The sequence below is a fragment of the Cervus elaphus genome, chromosome 19, assembly GCF_910594005.1.
Source record: "Cervus elaphus chromosome 19, mCerEla1.1, whole genome shotgun sequence".
Lineage (NCBI taxonomy): Eukaryota > Metazoa > Chordata > Mammalia > Artiodactyla > Cervidae > Cervus > Cervus elaphus.
Window position 1 is genome coordinate 9195917 of NC_057833.1, and position 26165 is coordinate 9222081.

The 26165-nt window shown below is 38.0% G+C and overlaps 1 protein-coding gene across 5 annotated transcripts in view; it reads left to right on the plus strand.

Moving 5' to 3' along the window:
• MME (membrane metalloendopeptidase) overlaps positions 1-26165 on the plus strand; it is a 108284-nt gene that overhangs the window by 47297 nt on the left and 34822 nt on the right. For all 5 annotated transcript variants that reach the window (XM_043874933.1, XM_043874935.1, XM_043874934.1 and 2 more), the window contains 8 exons: positions 9895-10029; positions 14254-14355; positions 16123-16259; positions 16369-16462; positions 17612-17740; positions 18497-18595; positions 21576-21656; positions 22923-23026. In XM_043874933.1, the coding sequence (XP_043730868.1) occupies positions 9895-10029; positions 14254-14355; positions 16123-16259; positions 16369-16462; positions 17612-17740; positions 18497-18595; positions 21576-21656; positions 22923-23026 (881 nt within the window). The remainder of the gene's footprint in view (positions 1-9894; positions 10030-14253; positions 14356-16122; positions 16260-16368; positions 16463-17611; positions 17741-18496; positions 18596-21575; positions 21657-22922; positions 23027-26165) is intronic.

Here is a 26165-nt window from a genome sequence, read left to right on the forward strand (position 1 = left end):
ATATAATATGGAATTCTTTTTTTTTTATGAGATGAAATTCTGTCATCCTGAAAATGGGTAATTGCTAAAACATTTCTGTACTCTTCCCCATCTTAAAATCCATTCTTTTGGAGCGTTAGAGGGAGGGGGAAGAGTATATAACTATGGAGAAAATTCCAATTTTCTACCTATTTCCCTCATGATATTTGCTACTCTTTCCCAGTCATTACTACCTGTAATCCCTCACTTAGTTTCATCTGCATCCCCAGCCAGCTATCAAATAAAAGTTCATTCTAGTTTTTCCACTACTTTGCTATCTCTGAAAGAATTCAATCCCTTTAAGTACTTTTTTTTTTTAGGGTTTTATCATTCATGGATAAAAAATGGTGAAAAGGATAGGATAACAAAATAACACTACTGGAGGATTTATAAAGCTAGAATAAATCTCAACATTATTGTATCAGTATAACAATGGTTTTCATTGGTTTTCTCACTTATATACTTTATTAATTCTTTCTAAAATTTGTTTATTTTTAATTGGTGTATAATTGCTTACAGTCCTGTGTTGGTTTCTGACATAAATAACATGAAACAGCCATAGGTATCCTTATGTCCCCTTCCTCTTGAGCCTTCCTCCCACCCCTAGCCCATCCCACCCCTCTAGGTTGTTCACTTATATACTTTTATGTATGCTGTTTCCTTTGCCAGGACGACTACACACACACACACACACACACACACACACACACATGCACACGCCATCTGGCCAGCCCTCCTGTTTTTCTCCTAATCCCTATAGTCTAAGTTTGACTTTTACTTACTCGCGAAGGGCTTTCCTGGAGCTTTTGTCTAGATGAAGAACATATATGTTCTCACAGCATGCAGATTTCTATATACTCTTTTTATTTAATGTCTATTGCGGAATCTATGGATGCATGGTTGAGAGGGAAGGTATCAGGGAAGACAGGAAAGGTGCTTTATCTTTGACTAGAGAAGACTGGCTTCTTTGTCTGTCACTCTAGCCAGTGATTTTCACACTATGAAATGGCATCCGGTTTGCAGATATGTCTCAGGGGCTGGGGAAGAGGAAGCATCCCTTTCTGATCAAAGGGACCCTAATTATAGATTTCCTTGATCAAATCATTACCTAAGGCCATTTCCCGCAGGTCTTTTTTGATCCCTCTTTCTAGGGAATCATCTTACAATTCTACAACCAGACTTCTTATGAGCAATGAAAATAGCACCTGTAGTTACAAGGAAGTCCATTCCACTACACTGAAGTATTTGGGGGCTTCTGATATCCTAGGAATGGAATTTTTGTGTTCTAATATTTGTTTGGCATTCAAAATAGTAAAATGTGCCATTACACCACTAAGTGATGAAAATAGGTAATGCATTTTTTTCAAGAACTATGTCTAACCTCCTTCCTTAAAACAAAACCTATTTTTCTCTGGTTAAAACAAAAACAAAAAACTCGCTGCTTTTCAAACTCTTGTGCTTTTATTTAGAAATGTTGAATGTTATGTTTTGAGAAATGCATATTGTGTCCTCTGGTTATTGTTCTGAACTTAAATACCTCAGTCCCTTTTTGTTTTCTGTACTTTCCCTCCTAAAGAGGGAATAGGCCTTAAAGACAATAGCAACTCAAAGAAATATATTCTTGTATTTTTTACATGATAGTATCATATATTTTCTTATTATATTTACTTATGCACAGACTTTAAAAGCTAAATGGGACATTAAAGAGTTTAGTTCAACCCCTCATTTTATTTATTTATTTATTTATTTATTTTTTCAGTGGGTTTTGTCATACATTGATATGAATCAGCCATAGATTTACACGTATTCCCCATCCCGATCCCTCCTCCCCCCTCCCTCTCCACCCGATTCCTCTGGGTCTTCCCAGTGCACCAGGCCCGAGCACTTGTCTCATGCATCCCACCTGGGCTGGTGATCTGTTTCACCATAGATAGTATACATGCTGTTCTTTTGAAACATCCCACCCTCACCTTCTCCCACAGAGTTCAAAAGTCTGTTCTGTACATCTGTGTTTCTTTTGCTGTTTTGCATATAGGGTTGTCGTTACCATCTTTCTAAATTCCATATATATGTGTTAGTATGCTGTAATGTTCTTTATCTTTCTGGCTTACTTCACTCTGTATAATGGGCTCCAGTTTCATCCATCTCATTAGAACTGGTTCAAATGAATTCTTTTTAACGGCTGAGTAATATTCCATGGTGTATATGTACCACAGCTTCCTTATCCATTCATCTGCTGATGGGCATCTAGGTTGCTTCCATGTCCTGGCTATTATAAACAGTGCTGCGATGAACATTGGGGTGCACGTGTCTCTTTCAGATCTGGTTTCCTCAGTGTGTATGCCCAGAAGTGGGATTGCTGGGTCGTATGGCAGTTCTATTTCCAGTTTTTTAAGAAATCTCCACACTGTTCTCCATAGCGGCTGTACTAGTTTGCATTCCCACCAACAGTGTAAGAGGGTTCCCTTTTCTCCACACCCTCTCCAGCATTTATTGCTTGTAGACTTTTGGATAGCAGCCATCCTGACTGGCGTGTAATGGTACCTCATTGTGGTTTTGATTTGCATTTCTCTGATAATGAGTGATGTTGAGCATCTTTTCATGTGTTTGTTAGCCATCTGTATGTCTTCTTTGGAGAAATGTCTGTTTAGTTCTTTGGCCCATTTTGTGATTGGGTCATTTATTTTTCTGGAATTGAGCTTCAAGAGTTGCTTGTATATTTTTGAGATTAATCCTTTGTTTCTTCATTTGCTATTATTTTCTCCCAATCTGAGGGCTGTCTTTTCACCTTACTTATAGTTTCCTTTGTAGTGCAAAAGCTTTTAAGTTTCATTAGGTCCCATTTGTTTAGTTTTGCTTTTATTTCCAATATTCTGGGAGGTGGGTCATAGAGGATCTTGCTGTGGTTTATGTCGGAGAGTGTTTTGCCTATGTTCTCCTCTAGGAGTTTTATAGTTTCTGGTCTTACATTTAGATCTTTAATCCATTTTGAGTTTATTTTTGTGTATGGTGTTAGAAAGTGTTCTAGTTTCATTCTTTTACAAGTGGTTGACCAGTTTTCCCAGCACCACTTGTTAAAGAGGTTGTCTTTTTTCCATTGTATATCCTTGCCTCCTTTGTCAAAGATAAGGTGTCCATAAGTTCGTGGATTTATCTCTGGGCTTTCTATTCTGTTCCATTGATCTATATTTCTGTCTTTGTGCCAGTACCATACTGTCTTGATGACTGTGGCTTTGTAGTATAGTCTGAAGTCAGGCACAACCCCTCATTTTAGAAATAAGAGAATAGAGACCCAATTAAGTAAAATGATTTCCTCAAGTCGTGAATTAGAAGATCCATGTGTCAGGAACATTAATTATATGCAATAGAAACCTACTCTAACTTAAATTCTGTAAAAAACGTTTTCTTTTTGTTTGCCACACCTAACTGTAAAGTTCCAGGGATGAATCAAGCATGATTGGTTCCAGGGGTACAATTGAATCATCTTAACTCTTTTTCCCATTCTCAGGGCTCTACTTTCTGCTGTGTTGGAGTCCTTTTTTAGCAGACTATCTCTGTTGCAGCATCAACGATGATCCCTGGAAGCTTTGCAATCTAGAGAAAAGAAATCCCATCTCTGTTATGGTCTATCGATTTCTGAGGAAAGGGCTCTGATCCTGACTGGGCCACCTGCCCTTCTCTTGCCCAAGCACTGTGTCCAGGGAACCAGGCTCTCTGATTAGCTAGTTGGTACTGTCAGCCCATCTCAGTGACTCAGGAAAGTAGACCCCTTCTCCACCAAGAAGAAAGAGAACAGAGGGTTCTGTCGTGAGAAGTTGGCGAGAAATAGCTACTGTGTAGCTCCCCTGGTCATGATCCTGTCTTCTGATTCCCAACTAGTTTTACTTCTAGATGGTGCAATTCCTTAAAAAAACAAACAAACCTGGAGAGCAGTTCTCATTGAAAACAGTGAATTAAGCTGGCTCATGTGGATGACCCAAGGTGTCAAACCAGACAAGCACTGTCTTTTTCCAGGAGTTTATAGTGTAAAACTGATAACACAGTGTCCCTCTGGCCAAATATTAGGTGGAAGGCCACATCTACATTTGTATAGATACTGAACAAATATATACATTTATTTTAAAAATTGAGATTTAATTGTGCTCTCAAAATGGGTTCATCAAGGAGCCACCCTTGCTGGAGAGATAGAACTTTATTTCTGGGTATTCTGATTATCTGAAGATGTCGCTTAATGACACACCACTACGTTAGAGGACAGAAGTAATGAGATTTGAAACAACTCTACCCAGTACAAGAGTATATATTTTTCTATGCTAGGAAAACAATATGAGAGATACCCACTGCCCATAAAAAAAAAAATCATCCATTCACAGAATTTTAAAATGGAACCAACCAACTACTTCGTGTAAGAAAGTGCTTGCATACTGATTCACTGAAAGGAATAGCAACCTTAATTTTCTTGAAAAATCACACCTTCAGAAGAGTTTTTAAACTCTATTCAGGAGAATGGAATTGGTTTCAAACCTTCTCTTTCTCTACCTCCTTAGTGCTTCAAGGCTAATTGTTATCTTTTCCTCCTTCATAAGGAAATCTACAGGTTAGGTAACCAAATATTGGAGCATAATTGGATTGTAGCTATGTTTATGTTCTGTGTTGGTCTGAGAAGGTAGAATAAGCCACAGTAGTGGTTTCTGAATGTTCAGACCACTTTCATGTGCCAGAAACAGTGCTCTGTGTAGCCACACCTTCATGTATACATTCTTCAAGATTTATTTTACTTGTTTATACATTAACAGAACATTCATCTGAATAGAGCATTTCAGGGCTAAAGTAAAAGTGAGAAAATCTCTCATCTAGTTGATGAAAGCCTGAGGAGGTAGCAAAGGAGTTCGAGGTTAGAAGCTGTATAGTATATTGCTGTGCGGCATGGCAGGGTAGGAAGAGGGAGGTGAGAGTTATGAAGAAATTGAGAGCAATTAGAAAAAGTGATGTTCATTTAAAAAAAGAAAAGGAAAAAAGAAAACACTTTAGGGATGAAGACAGAGGACTTAGAATATGGCTGAGATGGTTAGAAGCCCAAAAGAGATGATCCAAGGCTTGTGTACTAAATAAGAGAAATCACAATCCAGGGAAATTCTCTAAGCTCTACCTACTCTGGAAATAGCACAAACTGAGATTTTCAGTCCTTTAGATGAGCAGGTTTTAGAACTTAGGGTAAACCAAGAGAGGATTCTGTTTGCCTGCTTACCCAAAATGCAAGCTCAGAGAAACTGCTCTGGACTTGGACTACGATTAGAAGGCTGATGACAGTGAGGGAAATTTACTCAGTATACTTACAATTTAACTATATTTTTATTGAGCTTCTACTATGTGACAGATACTCCTCTGGACAGGAAGGATATCAAGGAAACAAGGCAGAAATGGCCTTTAATTCACATAGAATTCTCATGGTTCGAATCAGAGGAGATAGACGATGAAAAATAATTTAAGGAAATAGGTGAACGGAGGCAGTGTTATAAAAGGTGAATGACTGGCGTTCTGGGTCAGTGGATAATTTAGATGTGATTTGATTTGGTTTTTAAAAGGATTGCTCTGACTGCTGCTTGGTTGACTTGGTAAAAACAGATCCTGCAAGGGAAACTGCTGACCTTGTTTTGTTCTTTCTGGGCACCAGGTGACTAATAGTCAGGAGGTTTCACCCAAGTATCTGTGTTTAACAAAACATAAAGGAGCTTTTGAACTTGGGACTTAGTGGGTATGACAAGGGAAATTTTTTAGATCAACTGAACTTTGTAAAAAGAAGTACATGCACCTTCCCAAACATAAGCAACAAACCTTAGAAGTTACACAATAAATTCTCATGTGAATCTGCAGGTGCTCTCATTAATAACCTGACCAAAGCCTCTGACCACCCCCATGTTCGTCTGCAGTGGATTCTCTCGTGTCCTATGTTTCTCCTGTTTCTGAACCCTGCTAGCATCTGGGGACTTTCTCACTTCCCGTCTCCAGGAATTGCTGTGTGTTTCTGTGTGTCTGTATCCGTCTTTGGGGAGCAAGTCTCTGTGTTGTGGCAGCTGCATGATCCCTGACATGCTTCGTCAAGTGGAACAAACTTCACAGTCTTCTGAGAGGAAACATCTCTCCTGGTGGGGGCCCTGTGTGTTCCCTCACGAAACATCCTGTGTAACACTATTAAACAACACCCCTGGCATCAGGGGTTAGGAATAAGACAGTTCTGTGACTTTTCAGTTGCTTAATGCTCCACATGATATCTGGGAAAGGGAAGGGCAGAAAATTGCTAAGGCTGAGGTGTCCCAGAAATGAAACCTCTGGTCCGTGGTTGTCGGCACACCAAGGTGCACAAATATCAGGCAGTGTTTCCAGAGCGCTCTCTGTTCCTCCCTGGGACTTGCTGTTACTTATTAACAGAGATATTAAGTGTGAAGGACAATAGTTGAATGGCATTGCTGTCTTGCTCTTTGGCAACTCCAACAAATAGCAGCTTTTTTTCTAAGCAGAAGGAATTCAATTTCTGAACAGAGCCAACATATAAATATTATTGCCTGGTCTTGCAAAATAAAGAATTAGAGTGACAGTTCCTGGTGTTGGGTACTGGTAAATACCTCACCAACAGTGTATAACTTAAAAGCTCACAAAACTGCTATTGTGGATTTTACCCAACCATTTAAAACCAGTTATCATCTTTGAACCTGCTATTACAAGCAATGGGATTTATAATGTTTTATTTTTAAAGGAAAGACTACGTAGATATTTAGGTTTTTTTTGTTTTCTGTGTTTTATTTTTTTTGTCACACAAAGAATTCACTGTATCAAAGCTTCAACTAGGCTACCTTACAACTGTCAAAGAAGATAGTTGGATCCCTGGGTCAGGAAGATCTCTTGGAGGGGAAATGGCAACCCACTCCAGTATTCTGACCTGGAAAATCCCATGGACAGAGAAGCCCGGCAGGCTATAGTCCATGGGGTCACAAAGACTGACCACTGAGTGGCCAAGCATGCAATATTCCATTGTACATATATGCCACAACTTCTTTATCCAATTATCTATCAATAGACATCTAGCTTGCTTCCATGTCCTGGCTGTTATAGGTACTGCTGTGATGAACACTTTGGGATACATGTGTCTTTTTGAATTATGGTTTCTCAGAATCTATGCCCAGTAGTGGGATTATTGGGTCATATGGCAGTTTTATTCCTAGTTTTTGAAGGAAATCTCCAAAGAGAAAAACAAATACCATATTAACACATACATATGGAGTCTAGAAAAAATGGTACTGATGAACTTATTTGCAGGGCAAGAATAGAGATGCAGATGTAGAGAACAGACTTGTGGACACAGTGGAAGAAGGAGAGAGTAGGATAAATTGAAAGTAGCATTGAAGTACATACATTACCATGTATAAAATAGCTGGCTAGTGGGAAGTTGCTATTTAACCCCGGGAGCTCAGCCTGGTGCTCTGTGATGACCTAGAGGGGTGGGATAGGGGTGGTGGTGGGTGGAAGGCTCAAGAGGGAAGGGATATATAAAAAAATATATATATATACTTACGGCTGATTCATGTTGTATGGCAAAAACTAATACAACATTGTAAAGCAATTGTCCTCCAATTAAAAAAAAAACAGATACTGAAACATGTTTTAGTCAGTCACACTGTAAAATTTTGCCAGGTAATGGAGCTCATTAAAGGAAAGAGTGTATTCTATGTTAATTGTATTTAATATTCAAACATCCCAGAAGTCCATGATATCATATACTTCTAGCTTTCTGGGAAGCTTTACCAGTTCAGCAGATGGGAAGCATTGTACAAAGTTCTTGTGCTTGCCAAGTTCTGTAGCTTTTAAATACATCTTTAGGGATGAAGACACTGCAGTAACACCATTGCAGAGTCAATGAAATGGAGGAGAGCACTCTTGCTATTGTTTTCTCACCTCATTAACAAAAAAGTGTACAAAAAAAATCTTAGAGATTGATATTGGAAAATTCAGATTACCATTTCTTTGCAGTCAGTAGTAATTTCCTGCTGAATGCAGATGAATTTATATGATTTGAAATACAGTTAATTCAAAACACCACGTACTTGTACTTTGGAATAATTGGTCCCATTAGGTATGAACTCAGACATGTTTGTTTTCTTCAAAGTGAAACAAGAATTCTGATTACTTTTTAACAGGAAAAGAATGGAGTTGGCAGGACTGTACATAAAAACATCCTTTTAACCCTGTTACCTTAGTGATTAAGTGTTTAATACAGAAACAGATGACATTTTATTGAGTAGCAGATCCAGGATAGAGATGCTAGTTAGACAGCCTCCTAATTGCAGGGTATCCTTGGAAGAGAGAGCCCTCTCCCCAGGAAATTGTTTACTTAGCATTTAATAATGGTCATGGAATACCAGTATCTAAACGTTACTTAAAGATGTCCTCTTGAATTTCAAATTAATAACAGCTTACATTTTGCTTAGGTTCTTGTTTGGTAAAATATTTTCATTTCCCTACAAATTTTTTGTGTGATCCTCTTAATGAGTCACTGTGAATTTAAATGTGCCTTTTCACTCAAAGTTGCAAGAAGGATGCCCCTTTCACTGATAATCAGTAGGGTTGTAAAACCCCCTGGAAACTGTGAAAGGGTTAAGTACTCTTCAGCTCTTCTTCATATTTATCCTGTGTGGACAAATATTTGAAGCTCAGAACCACCCATTGGTCCCAAACGTGTGGTGTGGCCTTCCTGATTGTAGTCTTCTAGTTGCTGTTGTGTCCGATTTTTTTGCTACCTCATGGACCAGCCCATCAGGCTCTTCCGCCCATGGGATGTCCCAAGCAAGGATATTAGAGTGGATTGCCATTTCCTGCTCAAGGAGATCTTCCTGACCCAGGGATTGAACCCTAGTCTCCTGCATTGGCAGGTGGATTCTTTACCACTGAGCCACCAGGGAAGCCCTTCCCAAACTGATGCTGGGACTTGAAATTTTGAGTAAATTTTAATGTGGTGGGATCATAAGTTATTTAAACTGCTGATAGATAATAACTAAATAGCAATGGGCTGAGATTTATGAAAGTGGTATTCAATTTCCTGGGTTCAGTGCCACTCAGGACTTGAATACAATGATTTATATATTCTGTAAAAGGTCAATAACATAACTAGGTTATAGCTTATCTTCATACAGTTAAATGTGTGTGAAGATAAAATGGAAGAATTTGAGTTCTTGGAAGAAAGCTGATAGTCAAAATGGCATATTAGAAATTTCATAGTAACGAGAACCAGCCTTGGAATTAATTAAAGCTCACAGATGTGTCTTGGAGGAGCTCATGGGAAAAGAGTCTTGTTAAAAGAAAATACTGCTTGGCTAGAGGAGACAATTAAAAGATGTCTTGATAATGTGATATGCTTGTGGCCATCTCTTCATGGATAGTTGAAAAAAAAATTTATATGAGCAGAGAAAACCTGATAAAAGGAAATTTGGCAAAAGAATGTATTTTTAAGAAAAATATACTAGTTTAATGCTTACCAAGTGTTTTGCAACTGCATTCTTATTAAAGCAATATAACTTGGTTAAAAGTTGAAGATTATAAAATCTCCATAACCAAATGGTTTTAAATGACGTAGTACTTTTAGAGTGATCCCTCATTGTCCTGTTCTAATTCAAAGGTACATTGAGAATCTGTTATGATTCAAACACACACTGAGTTTGAGAATCTGAGCAGGGCATTTCTTTTAAGATTCAGAAACGAATTTCTATTTTGTGCTTCATCTGTTACCAAAAATGAATATTGAATTGAAAATAAATTTTAATTTTAAGTGCCATGATGAATATTTAGAAGGTTCTTCAGTGATGTACTGTTATTTATTTCTTACAGGCTTGTACGGCATATGTGGATTTTATGATTTCTGTGGCCAAATTGATTCGTCAGGAAAGAGGACTGCCCATAGATGAAAACCAGCTTTCTTTGGAAATGAATAAAGTTATGGATTTGGAAAAAGAAATTGCCAATGTAAAACACATATTCTCTGATACAATGAATAATGTCAACTGCTTTTTATTTCTTTCTCCTCTCTATCGTATTTTAAGGGTAAAAGGTACAACTCCTCAACCAAGTGATAAAAATGTACAGCTCAGTAATGGATCATTGACTTCAAGAGGACCTTTGAAACTGGAGTTTTTCAGTAAACCAAGTTCCAGACATCCAGGAGACATACTAATTTTGACAAATATTAAACTAGATTTGTCTAATGACCTATTATAACTGGAGCACGTCAAGATCTTAACTATTTACAGTCACACTGTTTTTGAGATGCCCTTGAGATTCAGGACACATGTGATGACTATTCAGCAAAGCTGTTTTAATTTTAATGTACATAATTTTGCTTTATTTTAAAGTTTTAAAATTTAAGGTGACCACAGAAATTGTCTCTATCCCTTTGCTAAGAAGTATTAGCCTCTTAACATGGCCACACTGCAGTATGAAATTCACTGAGTTCAGACTGTTAGGCTGCTTATTAGCTCAGGGGAGATCTGACAGGAGGAGTTTATCAGCAAAGCCGAAGGGGTCTATTGCTGAGATTCCTCTGGTTCTGGGTCAGCCCTTAGAGGCTGAGTTGGCACATTCTGTTTGACGTTCCTCTGATAGAATCTGCAGTCTCAAGCAAGTGAACTCCGTCTAAACAGCATCCAGGTTATTGACTGATCTCATAGTCGGTTTCCATCTAGGATCCACAGAGCTGTGACATTGCCCCCAGCAACCTACAATCCTAAATCCCTATCTGCTTGGCAGCTTGCCATCAGAATCTTGAAAACGAAAGATCTTGGAGGGCAATTTTAGCTTTCCTGGGGCCACATGAAGCTAAAAGTCTAGAATCAGAACCAGACACTGGCTGGAGCTGCAGCTGGATGGCTGGCAGTTTGATGGGTTACATGTGGTTCTGGGTTGGAAACAGAATTCTTAGAGAAGCATAGTTTATTACCCTGGGTTTTTACCACTTGTACCTTATCAGACTGTGTGCTCCTTTGTTCAGCCTCAGCTCTGTAATAGTCGTATCTTACTTCAAAAGTCTTCGTGTCTATATTTTCTCTCCTCTCAGACACTGAGATTTAGTGGGGTCTTCATGCTCTCTGAATCACCTGTGTCTCTCACAATGTCCAGCCTACCATTGCAGGCAGATGTTACAAACATAATCTTTAAATCGTTGTTGTTCAGTTATTCAGTCTTATCCAACTCTTTGTGACCCAGAGGACTGCAGCACACCAGGCTTCTTCTCTATCATTCACCATCTCCAGGAGTTTGCTCAAACTCATGTCCATTGAGTCGGTGATGCCATCCAACCATCTGATCCTCTGTCGCCCGCTTCTCCTCCTGCCCTCAGTCTTTCCCAACGTCAGGGTCTTTCCCAATGAGTCAGCCCTTCACATCAGGTGGCCAAAGTATTGGAGTTTCAGCTTTAGCATCAGTTCTTCCAGTGAATATTCAGGGTTGATTCCTTTAGGATTGACCGGTTTGATCTCCTTGCTGTCGAAGGAACTCTCAAGAGTCTTCTCCAGCACCATAGTTTGAAAGTATCAATTCTTTGGCACTCAGCCTTCTTTATGGTCCAACTCTCACATCCGTACATGATTACTAGAAAAACCATAGCTTTGACTATATGGACCTTTGTCGGCAAAGTGATGTCTCTGCTTTTTAATACATACACTTTCTAGGCTTGTCATAGCTTTTCTTCCAAGGAGCAAGCGTCTTTTAATTTCATGGCTGCAGTCACAATCCGCAGTGATTTTGGAGCCCCAGAAAATAAAGTCTGTCACTGTTTCCATTGTTCCTCATCTATTTGCCATAAAGTGATGGGACTGGATGCCATTTTTTTTGAATGTTGAGTTTTAAGCCAGCTGTTTCGCTCTCTTTCACCTTCATCAAGGGGCTCTTAAGTTCCTCTTTACTTTCTGCCATTAGGGTAGTGTCATCTGCTATCTTAGGTTGCTGATATTTCTCCCGGCAATCTTGATTCCAGCTTGAGCTTCATCCAGCCTGGCATTTTGTATGACATACTCAGCATAGAAGTTAAATAAGCAGGGTAACAATATACAGCCTTGACATAATCCTTTCCCAATTTTGAACTGGTTGTTGTTCCATATCCAGTTCTAACTGTTGCTTCTTGACCTACATACAAGCTTCTCCGGAGGCAGGCATGGTGGTCTGGTATTCCCATCTCTTTAAGAATTTTCCACAACTTGTCGTGATTCATACAGTAAAAGGCTTTAGTGTAATCAATGAAGCAGAAGTAGACTTTTTTCTGGAATTCTCTTTCATTCTCTATGGTCCAACAGATGTTGGCAATTTGATCTCTGATTCCTCTACCTTTTCTAAATCCAGCTTGTATACCTGGAAGTTCTCAGTTTACCTTTTGTTGAAGACTAGCTTGAAGGATTTTGAGCATTACCTTGCCAGCAAGTAAAATGAGAGCAATTGTGAGGGTTTGAACATTCTTTGGCATTGCCCTTCTTTGGAATTAGAATGAAAACTGACCTTTTCCAGTCCTGTGGCTGCTGCTGAGTTTTCCAAATTTGCTGGCATCTTGAGCACAGCACTTTAGTAGCATCATTTTTTAGGATTTGAAATAGCTCAGCTGGACTTCCATCACCTCCACTAGCTTTGTTCATAGCAATGCTTCCTAAGGCCCATTTGACTTCACACTCCATGATGTCTGGCCCTCAGTGAGTGACCACACCACTGTGGTCACCCGTGTCATTAAGGCTTTTTGGTACAGTTCTTCTGTGTATTCTTGCCATCTCTCCTTAACATCTTCTGCTTCTGTTAGGTCCATACTGTTTCTGTCCTTATTGTGCCCATCTTTGCATGAAATGTTCCCTTGATATCTCTAATTTTCTTGAAGAGATCTCTAGTCTTTCACATTCTATTGTTTTCCTCTATTTCTTTGCTTTGTTCACTTAGGAAGGCTTTCTTATCTCTCCTTGTTATTCTTTGGAACTCTGCACTCAAGTGGGTATATCTTTCCTTTTCTCCTCTGCCTTTCACTTCTCTTCTTTTCTCAGCTCTTTGTAAGGCCTCCTCAGACAACCATTTTTGCCTTTTTGCATTCTTCTTGAAGTAAATAAATACATCAGTGAACTGAAGTCACGAGTCATTGTTAACTAGAGAAATAATTCCCATTTTTACCTTTTGTCTCTCTTCACTTAAAATTGCTTCTACTCCTGTCACCCACTAGTTGGGGAGTTGTTATTGAAATTTTCTCTTTTCAGTCAGTGAAAACAGTAATACTGGATGCTGATGATAGCACTAAACTCGTTAGGCCCCATGAGCGGACAGTCACAGAAGTAAGTGCTAGCGCTCTCCTCAGATCATTTGGCACCTACCTGCACTGTGTACTAGGGATTTTCTTGGTCTCACTTGCCTTCAGTTCTTGGCAGAAATCATTGTGTGTGTGTATGTGTGTCTTCCGGTCTGAATTTTAACTAGGACACTGAATGGTGGCGGGTAGCAGGCAGAGTGGGAGAAGGCAATGGCAGCCCGCTCCAGTGTTCTTGCCTGGAGAGTCCCAGGGCCGGGGGAGCCCGGTGGGCTGCCGTCTATGGGGTCGCACAGACTCGGACACGACGGAAGCGACTTGGCAGCGGCGGCAGCAGCAGACAGAGTATTTGAGGGATTAATTGGAAATGACTTTATCCAAGAAATTCATTATATGAAATAGCCACAGGCACAACTGAGCTGCCCATTAGCCATGGAAGGAAGGAGGGCTGTAAATATTGCCGATGTGGTTTGTTGTTATAAAAATATAAAAAGATTTTTGAAGACCCCATGGACTGTAGCCTGCCAGGCTCCTGTGTCCATGGGATTTCCTAGCCAAGAATACTGGAGTGGGTAGCTGTTGCCTTCTCCAGGGGAATCTTCCTGACCCAGGGATCAAACCCAGGTCTCTTGCATTGCAGGCAATCTCCTGCACTGCACGCAGATTCTTTACTGACTGACCCACCAAAGAAGCCCTCATACTTAACACTAACCAAGTCTTGATGATTGTTACTAAATATACTTAAAATCTCTTATATTTCTCTTTTCTTCTTGATGTGACAAGATAAATTATGAAACAAATACAGAATAGAATTTAAATATAATTATGTTGTACCAATGCCATATTTCTTTCCCCCTTGTATATAGTTATATTTTTCAAAAGAATTCTTGGTCTAAAATAATAATAAAACATTAAATCCATAGGCTACAACTAAATCTGAAGATCGAAATGATCCAATGCTTCTTTATAACAAAGTGACATTAGCTGAGATCCAAAATAAATTTTCACTGGAATTCAATGGGAAGGTAAGTGACAAAATTTAAGTACTTATTATGTCATTTTCAAAGTTAATATTAAAATGCAGTTAAAATTCAATGATTTTTTTAATTTATTGAGATAAATTGAACATCAAAATGAATTTAGATGATACCAACCATTTGACTTTATGAAAAGACTTGAAAAAACTATTCTAAATCATTGTATTCATATGTAATTAGAGCGAATTTCAAAGATAAAAAGCCCTTTCAAAGCAGCTATGGAATAGTATTAGAAATTATCGGGTGGAGAGGGAGATGGGAGGGGGGATCGGGATGGGGAATAAGTGTAAATCTATGGCTGATTCATATCAATGTATGACAAAACCCACTGAAATGTTGTGAAGCAATTAGCCTCCAACTAATAAAAAAATTTTAAAAAAAAAAAAAAAAGGGTTTGGAAACATTAAAAGTGAAAATCCTTCTGAAAGGTCATTATATAACTATGGGACTTGGACAGTCATATAATATGTACCAGACTTCTTACCTCCAAAAAAAGAGTAATTTTTTCATAGAACTTGCCATGTTCTCATTAGGGCCATCTATGGAGGTGTTCAAAGCAATAATGGAGAAATAGAACACAAGAAACAGAAAAATCTATAGGTACCATTTATAAACATCAACTGACATCTTTTTGCTTAGTTGTAATTCCTTAGCTAGTATCTAATAATCTCTTCTAAGATATGCGTGTATTCTGTGTGTGAGCTGATGCACACAATTGGATAATGAAGCAACATTCATAAAATCTACAAACTACCACATTCAGTGATGGAATTCTATTTGGAATCACAATAAACAATTGCAGTTGTTGTTTTGTTTATTGTCTGATTGCAATAAACAAGGAATTTCTTACATAAAGCTTTTTAATATAAGTGTTTAATAAGTGGTTTGAAAAAATAGTCCAAGCCACTAAAGGAAATCTAGAAAAGCCATAGCACCTCATACTGAGTAAGTGATCAGTTTATTTACGTACTCCCAGGTAGCCTAAAATATCAATAATCTTAATTGAAATGTGGTATTTCAGCAACATTTGCATAGTCTTCACTTTTGCTATCTTTCCTCATATCCATTGGTGGTTGAATAACCATAATTCCCACTTAAAGAATAATAGAGAAACAAGATTCTTTCTTTCATTAACTCCAAATCCAGCTTCTGAAGTGTGAAAACTGCATGTCTATATAGACCTGACATTGATAGCATAAAATGTGTTTTGTTCATCTTCACGAGACCATGTATGTTGTATCATTACTGTTACTTATACCTCTGCTAGAACAACAGTTTGCTTTCACTTTCACGTACAACACAGTCTCCACTGAAGTGTATTACTGTGTTCAAACGAATTGTCTACTAATATATACTTTTATGAAATATGCATATTATATGCATTTAAATTTTGGCTTAAACCTAGAAAACATTATAACTAAATTTCTTTTTCTCTCATATGGGCAAGACCAAGAATATGACATTTAGCCTGATTTCTACCATATGCCTACTACTCTTAGAAGCTTTGTTCTTGCTCTTAAATGGTTGGTTTAATTCTGCATTTAAATAATTATGCTGCAGAACTAATTTTTATTCAAAAACTGACAGAAGCAATTAAAGAAGAAGCCCAAACAAATATCACAATGACCATTGTGATAATTATATAGTGATACAATTGGCACTGTAACCATGTCTGACCCTGTAACCATAACTGATTCTTGGAACCAAGAAGAAAAGTCCATAATTACTGAATGTTTTGTACCTGATTTTTTCCAGCCATTCAGCTGGTCAAATTTCACAAATGAAATCATGTCAACCGTGAATATTAATATTCCACATGAGGAAGAAGTGATTGTTTATGCTCCAGAGTATTTAACCAATCTTAAGCTCATTCTTGCCAAATATTCTGCCAGGTAGGTATGTCAGCGTGCCCATGTCCCCAAAGTTTGCATTTAATATCATTCTTTAGAAGCTTTGCAGCCTCATCTTTTCTGTTGCTGGGTGGTGGGTTTTTTTATACAGAGATCTTCAAAATTTAATGTCCTGGCGGTTCATAATGGATCTTGTAAGCAGCCTCAGCCGAAACTACAAGGAGTCCAGAAATGCTTTCCGCAAGGTGAAGAAAAAATCTCTCTTTTCTTAAGACTTAAAGCATAAAAGATCCATGATTATGAAGGCTTGCCATGTCCATTGCTAGAATGTGGTAAACTTTGCAAAGAGACAGAAGGCCAAATGTTGGTTACTTTGCCTGTATTCAAGCCATGTTGCCCAGGAAAGCCAGTTTTCAGGTGCTCTGTTTTCCTCTGTCTACTTTGGCACCATGATTGAATTGCCCTGGAAGGAAGGGCATTTGGTTATTTGCACAATTCATGAAAGAGTACTGGCTTGGTTTGGTGTTGCGTTCCAAGTAATTTCAGGGCTATCTCAATTAATTTGATTTTTCTAGTACTCACAGCACAATAGACATACAAACAGATGGACTACATTGTGTGGACTTCCCACTGAGAATACACCTCCCCGGAGATACCCTTAAGACCTTTTGTTAGGCTGTACCCATATCATTTCAACAATCATCATTTTGGTCCTAATGTGAGGGGAGAGAGAAAGTCCTTATGTGAAAAAGGAGAAATTCTCACAAATGTGTTGGTTGGTGTCATGGGCAGGGAATAATTCTGACTGATTGAAATTTTTAATTTTTTACCCTTTAAAAGAAAATGTAGACATATTTTAAAAATGAAAGAAGATAAGAGCTGTGTTTTGTTAAATTTTCCTTCCATAAATGTATCCCTTTATTGGTACTTAAATGTGTACACATGCAGTTCTTCTAAGTACTGGAAGTTCAACAAAAGCGTTGAAAAACAGCAATGTGTTTTCTTGTATACCAGGTCTCTCCCCTGTTACATATATTAAATATTGCTTCATGTTTATGTTTATGCAGTGGCAACAGCATTATTTTGAGATTTTTTCCTAAAGTGGTCCAGGGCAGAGCTTTTTTCCTAAAGTGGTCCAGAAGGATATTAACTTGCAATAGCCAACAGTTCTTCTAGGACTTGCTACTGAAAATATACCTTATTTCCAGATCATATATAAGTAATAATTCTATTGGATTACATTTTTTCCTATGCAAGGACATCCTGACGTGTGAGGAGAAGCAATGAATATTCAAAGAATCTGAGACCCAAGAGTAGAGTCCTGTGAAATTTGTGCTCTCACAGAGCTCCGGCCGTCTACGCCTGCTCAATGCCATTTCCTTTCTCTCCCATAGGCTCTTTATGGCACAACATCAGAAACAGCAACTTGGAGACGCTGTGCAAACTATGTCAATGGGAATATGGAAAATGCCGTGGGAAGGCTCTATGTGGAAGCGGCATTTCCTGGAGATAGTAAACATGTGGTAATGTTTTCAGCACCGTACTCGATCAGTTTGCATCAATGGGCAGTCACAATAGTCCATCATTTTGCTAAAATTTTACTGATTGGCTAAGAACTTCTGATTTACCATTTGCCATTATTTCCCAATAAATCTTGTCCTCCCTCCCCCAAGGGTCTGCATATTTTTCTAATCCTAATATTGTTTAACCCAAAAGCAATTGTCCATTTTCCAGGAGCAATATATTCACATTACCTAGTCACATGTTCTTATAATATAGTCATTTGTAGTCTCTTCTATTAGCAAAATTGACTAAGAATTAGTATTTTTTCTTAAAAACCAGAAAGTAAATCAGAGTTCATTTGAAGTATAAGCCAAATACTATATTTTTTATTGTAACTGAAGTGAAAACAAAGGAACTTAAAGGCAAGGTGAAAAAATTTATTGAAATGCTACTTCATGCTTAACTAAACTATTAATAGTAATGACAGCTAGTATTTTATGTTAATTCTTCTTTCTTGATAATGGAAACCATACATTCTAAAGAAGAATTTTATTAATGTATACATTAAGATCTATTCAATCATTAGTGTTAATAGAAGTGCTGCTTTAAAAATATAATTATCCATATATATCCATTTGTTTAGATCATTTATAAATTTATATTTATTAATATATTATTGAATCACATCAACACAGCTTATAATTCTATTTTTCTTAATTTTTATTACAAAAAATTATCTCATGGCTCATATTTGCTTTCTGTTCTTTTGGTTTAAGGTTGAGGATTTAATTGCCCAGATCCGGGAGGTTTTTATTCAGACTTTAGATGACCTAACTTGGATGGATGCTGAAACAAAAAAGAAAGCTGAGGAAAAGGTAAAGAGCAAGGTGGAGCTAACTACCAAAGGAAAAGATGAACTTTTAAGATATTTGGGGAAAATATGGTAATCAAGAATTGTATAAAATAAAAACACACTCTTTCAAGATGTAACATTTCCAGGGACAATTTTTCATTGATGAAGTTTTTTTCTATGATTTTCATCTTTCATTATTTCTTTGCAACTAGCTTCTATTCTCCATGTTCAGCTCAAAACTTTGAAAGAAAAAACTCCTTTTCTTTAAAAAAGAAGTCTTCACAAACCAAGAAAAGAAGAGAAATATCTTGTGTGAATAAGAAAACATTAAAAGATATTATCAGTGGTTCATATTTTTCCTCCTTTTATGAAACATATTTAAAAGATGTCTACCAATATTCAATAATCTTTAATGCAAATTTCTAATGAAAACTTTGTAAACATGTGCTATTTAGTTTTTTTTTTAATATAACCTAGAGGAAATAATACCAAATTTCTATTAAGCCAATGTAAGGTCAGTGCATTATTTGAATACTATAGAGTGTCCCACAGTTACAGAGATGTTGATGGAGCTCTTTATAAACTTTTCTTATTTACCCCCACTATTCACCTTTTATTGAGATTTTTAACATCTTGCATAGAATAAGCAAAATAGAAATTCTAAGGAAATCTCAGGTTTAAATTTACTATGCCATTGTCTTGATAACTATATAAAACTGGAAGGAACATGTCCAGTGAAAATTGTATGTGCTTTATAAGCAGTATTCACATGCAACCTGATTATTCCTTTGTAGTTAGAGTAGCAGGAAGAACATACCATTCTTTGAACTTAACATAGAAAGAGTCCATAAATCTATTTATAATAAGAGAATCCGACTGAAGTCTAGTTTTCTTTCAGGATTAGATCACATGGAAGGGTCATCTTCAGTGACCACAGAACCCTGGATGACTCAGATCTAGAATTTGGCACCCCAGTATAGCTGTCTTTGCAGCACTCCGTCTAGCTCCTCAGAAGTTCAGGCTGGATTTGCTCCTTTCATGTTCTAGCTGTCATAGCATGGTCCTTTTTGATGTAACCAATTAAATTGTTCTAGATTTAATAATTTCCCAAAGTGATATAAAACTCTGGATCTGCAAGTTGCTTTGTGAAAGAGTCCCATACTCAAAAAGTTTAGGCAACACTTCCTGAAGGAAGGCTTCCCTGATCCTACCTTCAATTAGGTTACATGCCTCTAGGGTATGATTTTATGGCATCATACATCACACTTGAGAGTTAATATTCATTTTATTGCCTACCATTGACGTTTACAATAGACTCTCCATGAGCAGAAATTTTTGCATTGTATCCTCAGCCCCTTACAAAGTACCTGGTTTATTGTAGACTCTAGAACATAAATTGAATGAATAAATAGGCAAAATAATTCATTCTCTTGGATACTTGCAATTACTTAATTGTAGACTCTAAGACATCCTTCAGTGAAAGAGCCTACTTCGTGTTCCTGTCCTAGTGCGTGCGTGCTCAGCCTCTCAGAGTTGTCCAACTCTTTTGGACCCCGTGGACTGTAGCCTGCCAGGCTCCTCTGTCCATGGAATTTTCCAGGCAAGAATACTGGAGTGGGTTGCCATTTCCTTCTCCAGAGGATCTTTCCAACCCAAGGACTGAACCCATGTCTCCTGAGTCTTCTGCATCAGCAGGTGGATTCTTTACCTACTAAACCACCTGGGAAGCGGTCACAGTATTTACCCCAAATATTTTTACAGTATATCCTTTCTTATGTGGTACCTCCCATTTCTGTAGATTTTGTATCCCTTAGAATACCTTTTGGGGAAACATCTTCTAGAAAATAAAACACCACTGAGAGGGGAGTGATTTATTATGGGCTGACAGTATAGAAAGAAAATAGGCTGGGCCTATTAGATTAGCTGACACATCTGTCTGATCCACTGGAGAAATCCTAGACTCATGAAACAGATCTGTAAAAAAAACCACATCCATTTGATGGCAAAACAAATAACTCAGAGATGCAAGCTTAATACCTCATGAAAAATTTAAATTAATTAAATTATTTAAGAGCAATGTGGTATGATTGAATCAAATATCTTTGAGAAAAATGACAGAAGTAAAAAATAGAAATAGCAAATAGTAAGCAAGTGGGCTTCCCACTTGCTGGGCACTAGTGGTAAAGAGCTTGCCTGCCAGTGCAGGAGACATAGGAGACGCAGGTTCGATCCCTGGGTTGGAAAGATCCCCTGGAGGAGGGCTTGGCAACCCACTCCAATATTCTTGCCTAGAGAATCCCATGGACAGAGGAGCCTGGAAGGCTACAGTCCATAGGGTCTCAAAGAGTCAGACACAGCTGAAGCAACTTGGCATGCACATACACAAACAGTAGTAAGCAAGTGGTAAATACGAGATTGTGTAACAAGGGAAACCCTGTTTTCTACTCATTTAACTAATATCATTCATTTAACTGTGTAAAGTTGGGTACACTAGCTCTGGAGACTGAAACAACATAAAAACTCCAGGAACCAATATTCAAGAAGAATATTTAGCACCGAACCTGTAAGCCTATATCTGTTTTCTGAGCCAAATTGGTGAAGTGGAAAGATAAGCTACTAGAACAAAAGTTCTAAATGTTATTTCTCCTATAAGATTGAAGAAAAAAGCCTTGCAGAGAAAAAGTTCATAAGAGTAATACCTGTGTTTGTAATACCTTTGTTCCAATACCTGTGGAACAAAGACTTGTCAGTCTGTCATGTTAATTTTCTTAGGCAAGCTTCAGACTATGAGAATAGGGTATTAGAAGCTAAATTTCAAGACTCTTTTTTATGTTGAATTCCAGGAAGAAGCCATGGCAAAGATCTCTGTTTAAGTGTGGTCAAATACTCATTTTGTAAACAGTATGGATCAAGTTATTCAATTTCCAGTCAAGGGCACAATCATAACATTTGCATTTGAAAGTTCATAATCATGCTCACATTCAATATTCTAATTTTCATAGGCCTTAGCAATTAAAGAAAGAATTGGCTATCCTGATGACATTATTTCAAATGACGACAAACTGAATAATGAGTACCTTGAGGTAAGTCTTGAAAAGACTCTATACTGATGGTGCCTGAGGTTGGGGGCAATGTCTTTTCTTGCTATGGGAGGCCAGAACGTATGTGGGCCTACACCCAGAGCCCTTGTTATATTAAGCCTTTAACACTGAAGCCAGAACTATGTTTGTTTTAGTGTTAGCCTGTTGTTTCATTGGCCTGGTCTGTGTTTGGTTTTCTTATTTTGCTTTCCATATAGTCCATTTTAAGAGTAGTGATTAAAAACTTGGTGTTTTTTTTTAAGAGCATCAAGGCATAGATATTTAAGTGATGAACAGGCAGTACTCAGGCTTTTTACACATGCCTGAAAAGTCAAATCTTCAGGTTTCCTTCCAATTTCTAATTATTCCTCCACTGGATTAACCTGGTCGTGTCTTCTCTGGAAAAAAAGCATCTGTTATTTGAGAGTGAGAAACTGTTTTATTCCTCTTGTGTAATATAAATGATGAAAGCAGAATTGACTGAAGTATGGATTTCAGAGTCCGCTAAGAGCTTATTGCGAACCTTGCAGTCTCCACGACTACTTGCCGTCTTGGTGACAAGGTGGCCCTTGCCTAGAGATCCGGGGATGATGATTTCTAATCTGTTGATTACTAGCCTAACTTGAGAGTTTGCAAGGCACATTGTCCTCGTTTCTTTTTCCATTGCAGAAAAGCTTGGCTTTTTAAAAAATGAGCTCACTGTAGCTTGTGAGTCCTTGGGGCCCTTGTGGCCGGAGTCTAGTGGCTGAGCACACAGCCTCACAGCTGAACTACATGGGCTCAGATCTCAGCCATACCACACACTAACTGGCTAAGAGCATCAACTCAAAGTCAGATTCCTAGGGTTCAAATCTCAACTTCATCACAGATTAACTTGGACAACTGACTTGTCTGTGCCTCAGTTTCCTCAACTTTAAAATGATGATAACAGCCCATCTTCATAAAATTATTTTGAGGATTATAAGAATAAGTGTTCTTGTAATGCAGTAAATAAGAATGCTGTTATCTGTCATGTAAGGATTGATATCAACACAGAAAAGCTTGTTTGACACTTAGTTTCATTTGATTAATTAGAAAAGAATACACTGAAGGGATGATTCAGCCAGAGCAGCAGTGACTTGTATGGAATTAATTAGAACTTAATTTTTCTTTGGCAAATTTTAATGGTTTCTGCTAACTTTATTAAGTGATAATCTCTTAATGCTATTTAGCAAAACTTTGGAGACATGTTTTTAGTATTGCTCTCAAAATTCTTTTAAATTAATACAGTTGAGCTACCAGGAAGAAGAATACTTTGAGAACATAATTCAAAACCTGAAGTTTGGCCAAACTAGACAACTAAAGAAGCTTCGAGAAAAGGTGGACAAGGATGAGTATGTATATTTCAATTTTCTAATATGTTCATTCAGAAGAGGGCCTTTGCTGGATTAAGAACCTGACCTAGAATAATGTTAAAAGGTGGAATGTTCTCTTTCTATTGAGTACTTCTAAGAGCATCTAAGAATATAGGAGGATGTAATCAAAATATAAATTTTTTCCTTATGGTGTCAGACTACATTTGATTTCTTCTCATATTATTGTCTGTCCCTTCTACTTTGTTTGTGGACAGAGCACCCTAGAACACTTTGGTCTAAGCGGTCCTTAGCGCCTTCAAACCTTTGAGTCTATTACTAGCCTCAGAATTAATTATCATCTACCCTTAGTCCCACCTGCCTTTCTATTGTTCAGCCAGCCTTTAACTCCGTCCCCTACCTAACTTGTCCAGGCAACACTTCTCTCAGCCTTGTGAGAACCAAATCTGAGGTATCAGGATTCAGTCGCATTCCTAGCTTTCAAATGATCTTAATCTCTGCTTACTAGTGGTATTAGTACACCATAGAAATGATCAGCTTAGTGTTTATTTTTCGGTTAAATGGATGTGTTTAAAAATATTTATCAACATACGTGCTTATGTACTTAAATCCCTAGAACTATCTGTGTGGACTTTTTCCCACACAGCTCCAAGAGAATAGGAGATCGTTCAGCACTGGATCGTTCAGTGCTGGATACATAGGAGATTTTCAGTCAAAACTAAATTAATGAGTGAGCAAGTGCAAAGTAAATATACTAACTTGACCTTTGTGGTAACTGACACAATACCATGCTAGTGAAGTGTGTGGTTCACTCCTGCATTCCTTTATTCTTTCACTAACATTTATTAAGCGAATATTTTGTAATACGGACCAAGTCAAGGTGGGAACTGGAAAAATCAAGGGTGAACTTTGATTCAATTCCATTACATTACAATAGTAGAGTGTAGGAAAGACGTATTATAATAAACTACCTCCCGGAGGGAAATGTGCCAAGAAAGGGACAAAGTGCAGAAGGGCTGTTTGACGACAGAGTGTTCTATTCTCAGTAAACCAAGTACTGGTTGGACAAAATTCCCAGTATGAAAATGCCAATACATTCAATCCCTGTACAACATTTTGGACCCTTCAGGTATTCTGAAAAAGAGACCACTTTCTTTTACTGACCTCTCTGTTTACACTGGAGCAAATGTTATGTTATCTGGTACTTAAAACAGGGCAGCAAATGTCAGAGAATGTTTAGTGTCCCAGGTGGGAAAGAAAGAAATTGGGTACATATGGCTCCTGTCATACTCAGTTGTCAAATCCTAGCTCTAGAAATTGACAGAAAGTCATCAAAAAGAATACCTTGTGGAAAAATTTATAATCTGAGAAGCTCCTTATAACTGAATGTTTTTATTTCTTTACAAAATATAGTTACATACTATATAGTTACATTTAATAATTGTTAGCACTTTGTAAAATACCTGTATACAATTATCATCAAATATTCTTTCTGATGGAGAAGGCAATGGCACCCCACTCCAGTACTCTTGCCTGGAAAATCCCATGGACGGAGGAGCCTGGTGGGCTGCAGTCCATCGGGTCGCTACGAGTCGGACACGACTGAGCGACTTCACTTTCACACATTGGAGAAGGAAATGGCAACCCACTCCAGTGGTCTTGCCTTGAGAATCCCAGGGACGGGGGAGCCTGGTGGACTGCAGTCTATGGGGTCACACAGGGTCGGACACAACTGAAGTGACTTAGCAGCAGCAGCATTCTTTCTGAAGAGAGCTAATATAAGCTGCATCCACCTGACATCTGAATATTTCTTCATAATTTTAAAAATTGTTGTTGAATTATTGCTTGATGTTTTCTTTGGAAGTTAATATAGTCCCAGTTCCATAATAATTTTGTAGTGTGGTGTGCAATTTTCACTCCTTTTCATCATATGTGTTGATCTCTGAGTTCTTTTCTCTTTACCACAGATAATCAATAGCAAAGACTGTATCTAAGATTTAATGAATGTTTTCTCAATAGCATGCACAGCTCAGGAGTACTTTTTGGATCCTTTCCATGAGCCTCTGACAGTCAATCACAAGTGCAATATGCCTTTTAAGGTCTTCACTGCCATAAGAGGCTAGTTTTCCTTCCTTCCTCATCTTCTACCTGTATGCTGAGTACAAGGGTTCAACACTCTTGACTGCACTTTAGATTCACCTGGGGAGCATTTGAAATAGACTGATTCCCCAACTCTCCCACCTTAGATTGTGATACACATGCCTCTAGGTGGGGACTTGGGTACTGGTATTCTTTTTAAGTACTGCACCCCCTTCTCAAGTCAGAATCTTTGCATTAATGTTAATTCCTTTTTATATTGAATCATACTTGCTCATATTCAATATTGTGAAATATTTTTACAGGATGATACCTTTAATTTAGGAATTTTGATTTTTTTTTTTAAAAATTTAAATTTATATTGGACTATACATGATTTGCAATGCGGTGTTAGTTTCATCTGTATAGCAGAGTGATTCAGTTATACATATATCTATTCTTTCTCAAATTCTTTTCCCATTTAGGTTATTGCCAAATAGTGAATAAAGTTCCCTGCACTATACTCTAGGCCTTTGTTGGTTATCTACCTTAAATATGCTGCTGCTGCTAAGTCAAGTCAGTCATGTTCAACTCTGTGCGACCCCATAGATGGCAGCCCACCAGGTTCCCGTCCCTGAGATTCTCCAGGCAAGAATACTGGAGTGGGTTGCCATTTCCTTCTCCAATGCATAAAAGTGAAAAGTGAAAGTGAAGTCACTCAGTCATGTCCGACTCTTCGAGACCCTATGGACTACAGCCTACCAGGCTCCTCCATCCATGGGGTTTTCCAGGCAAGAGTACTGGAGTGGGTTGCCATTGCTTTCTCCAATCTACCTTAAATATAGCAGTATGTATATGTCAATCCTAAACTCCCAATTTATCCCCCTCCCCCTTTCCCTTTTGGTAACCATAAGTTTGCTTTCCTTTTTTTTTCTTTTAACATATTTATTTATTTATTTGGCTGCACTGGGTCTTGGCCATGGCGTGTGAGATCTAGTTCCCTGATCAGGGTTGGAACCCAGGCCCCCTGCATTGGGACCATAGTGTGTTAGAAACTAGACTGCCAGGGAAGTCCCGATACGAG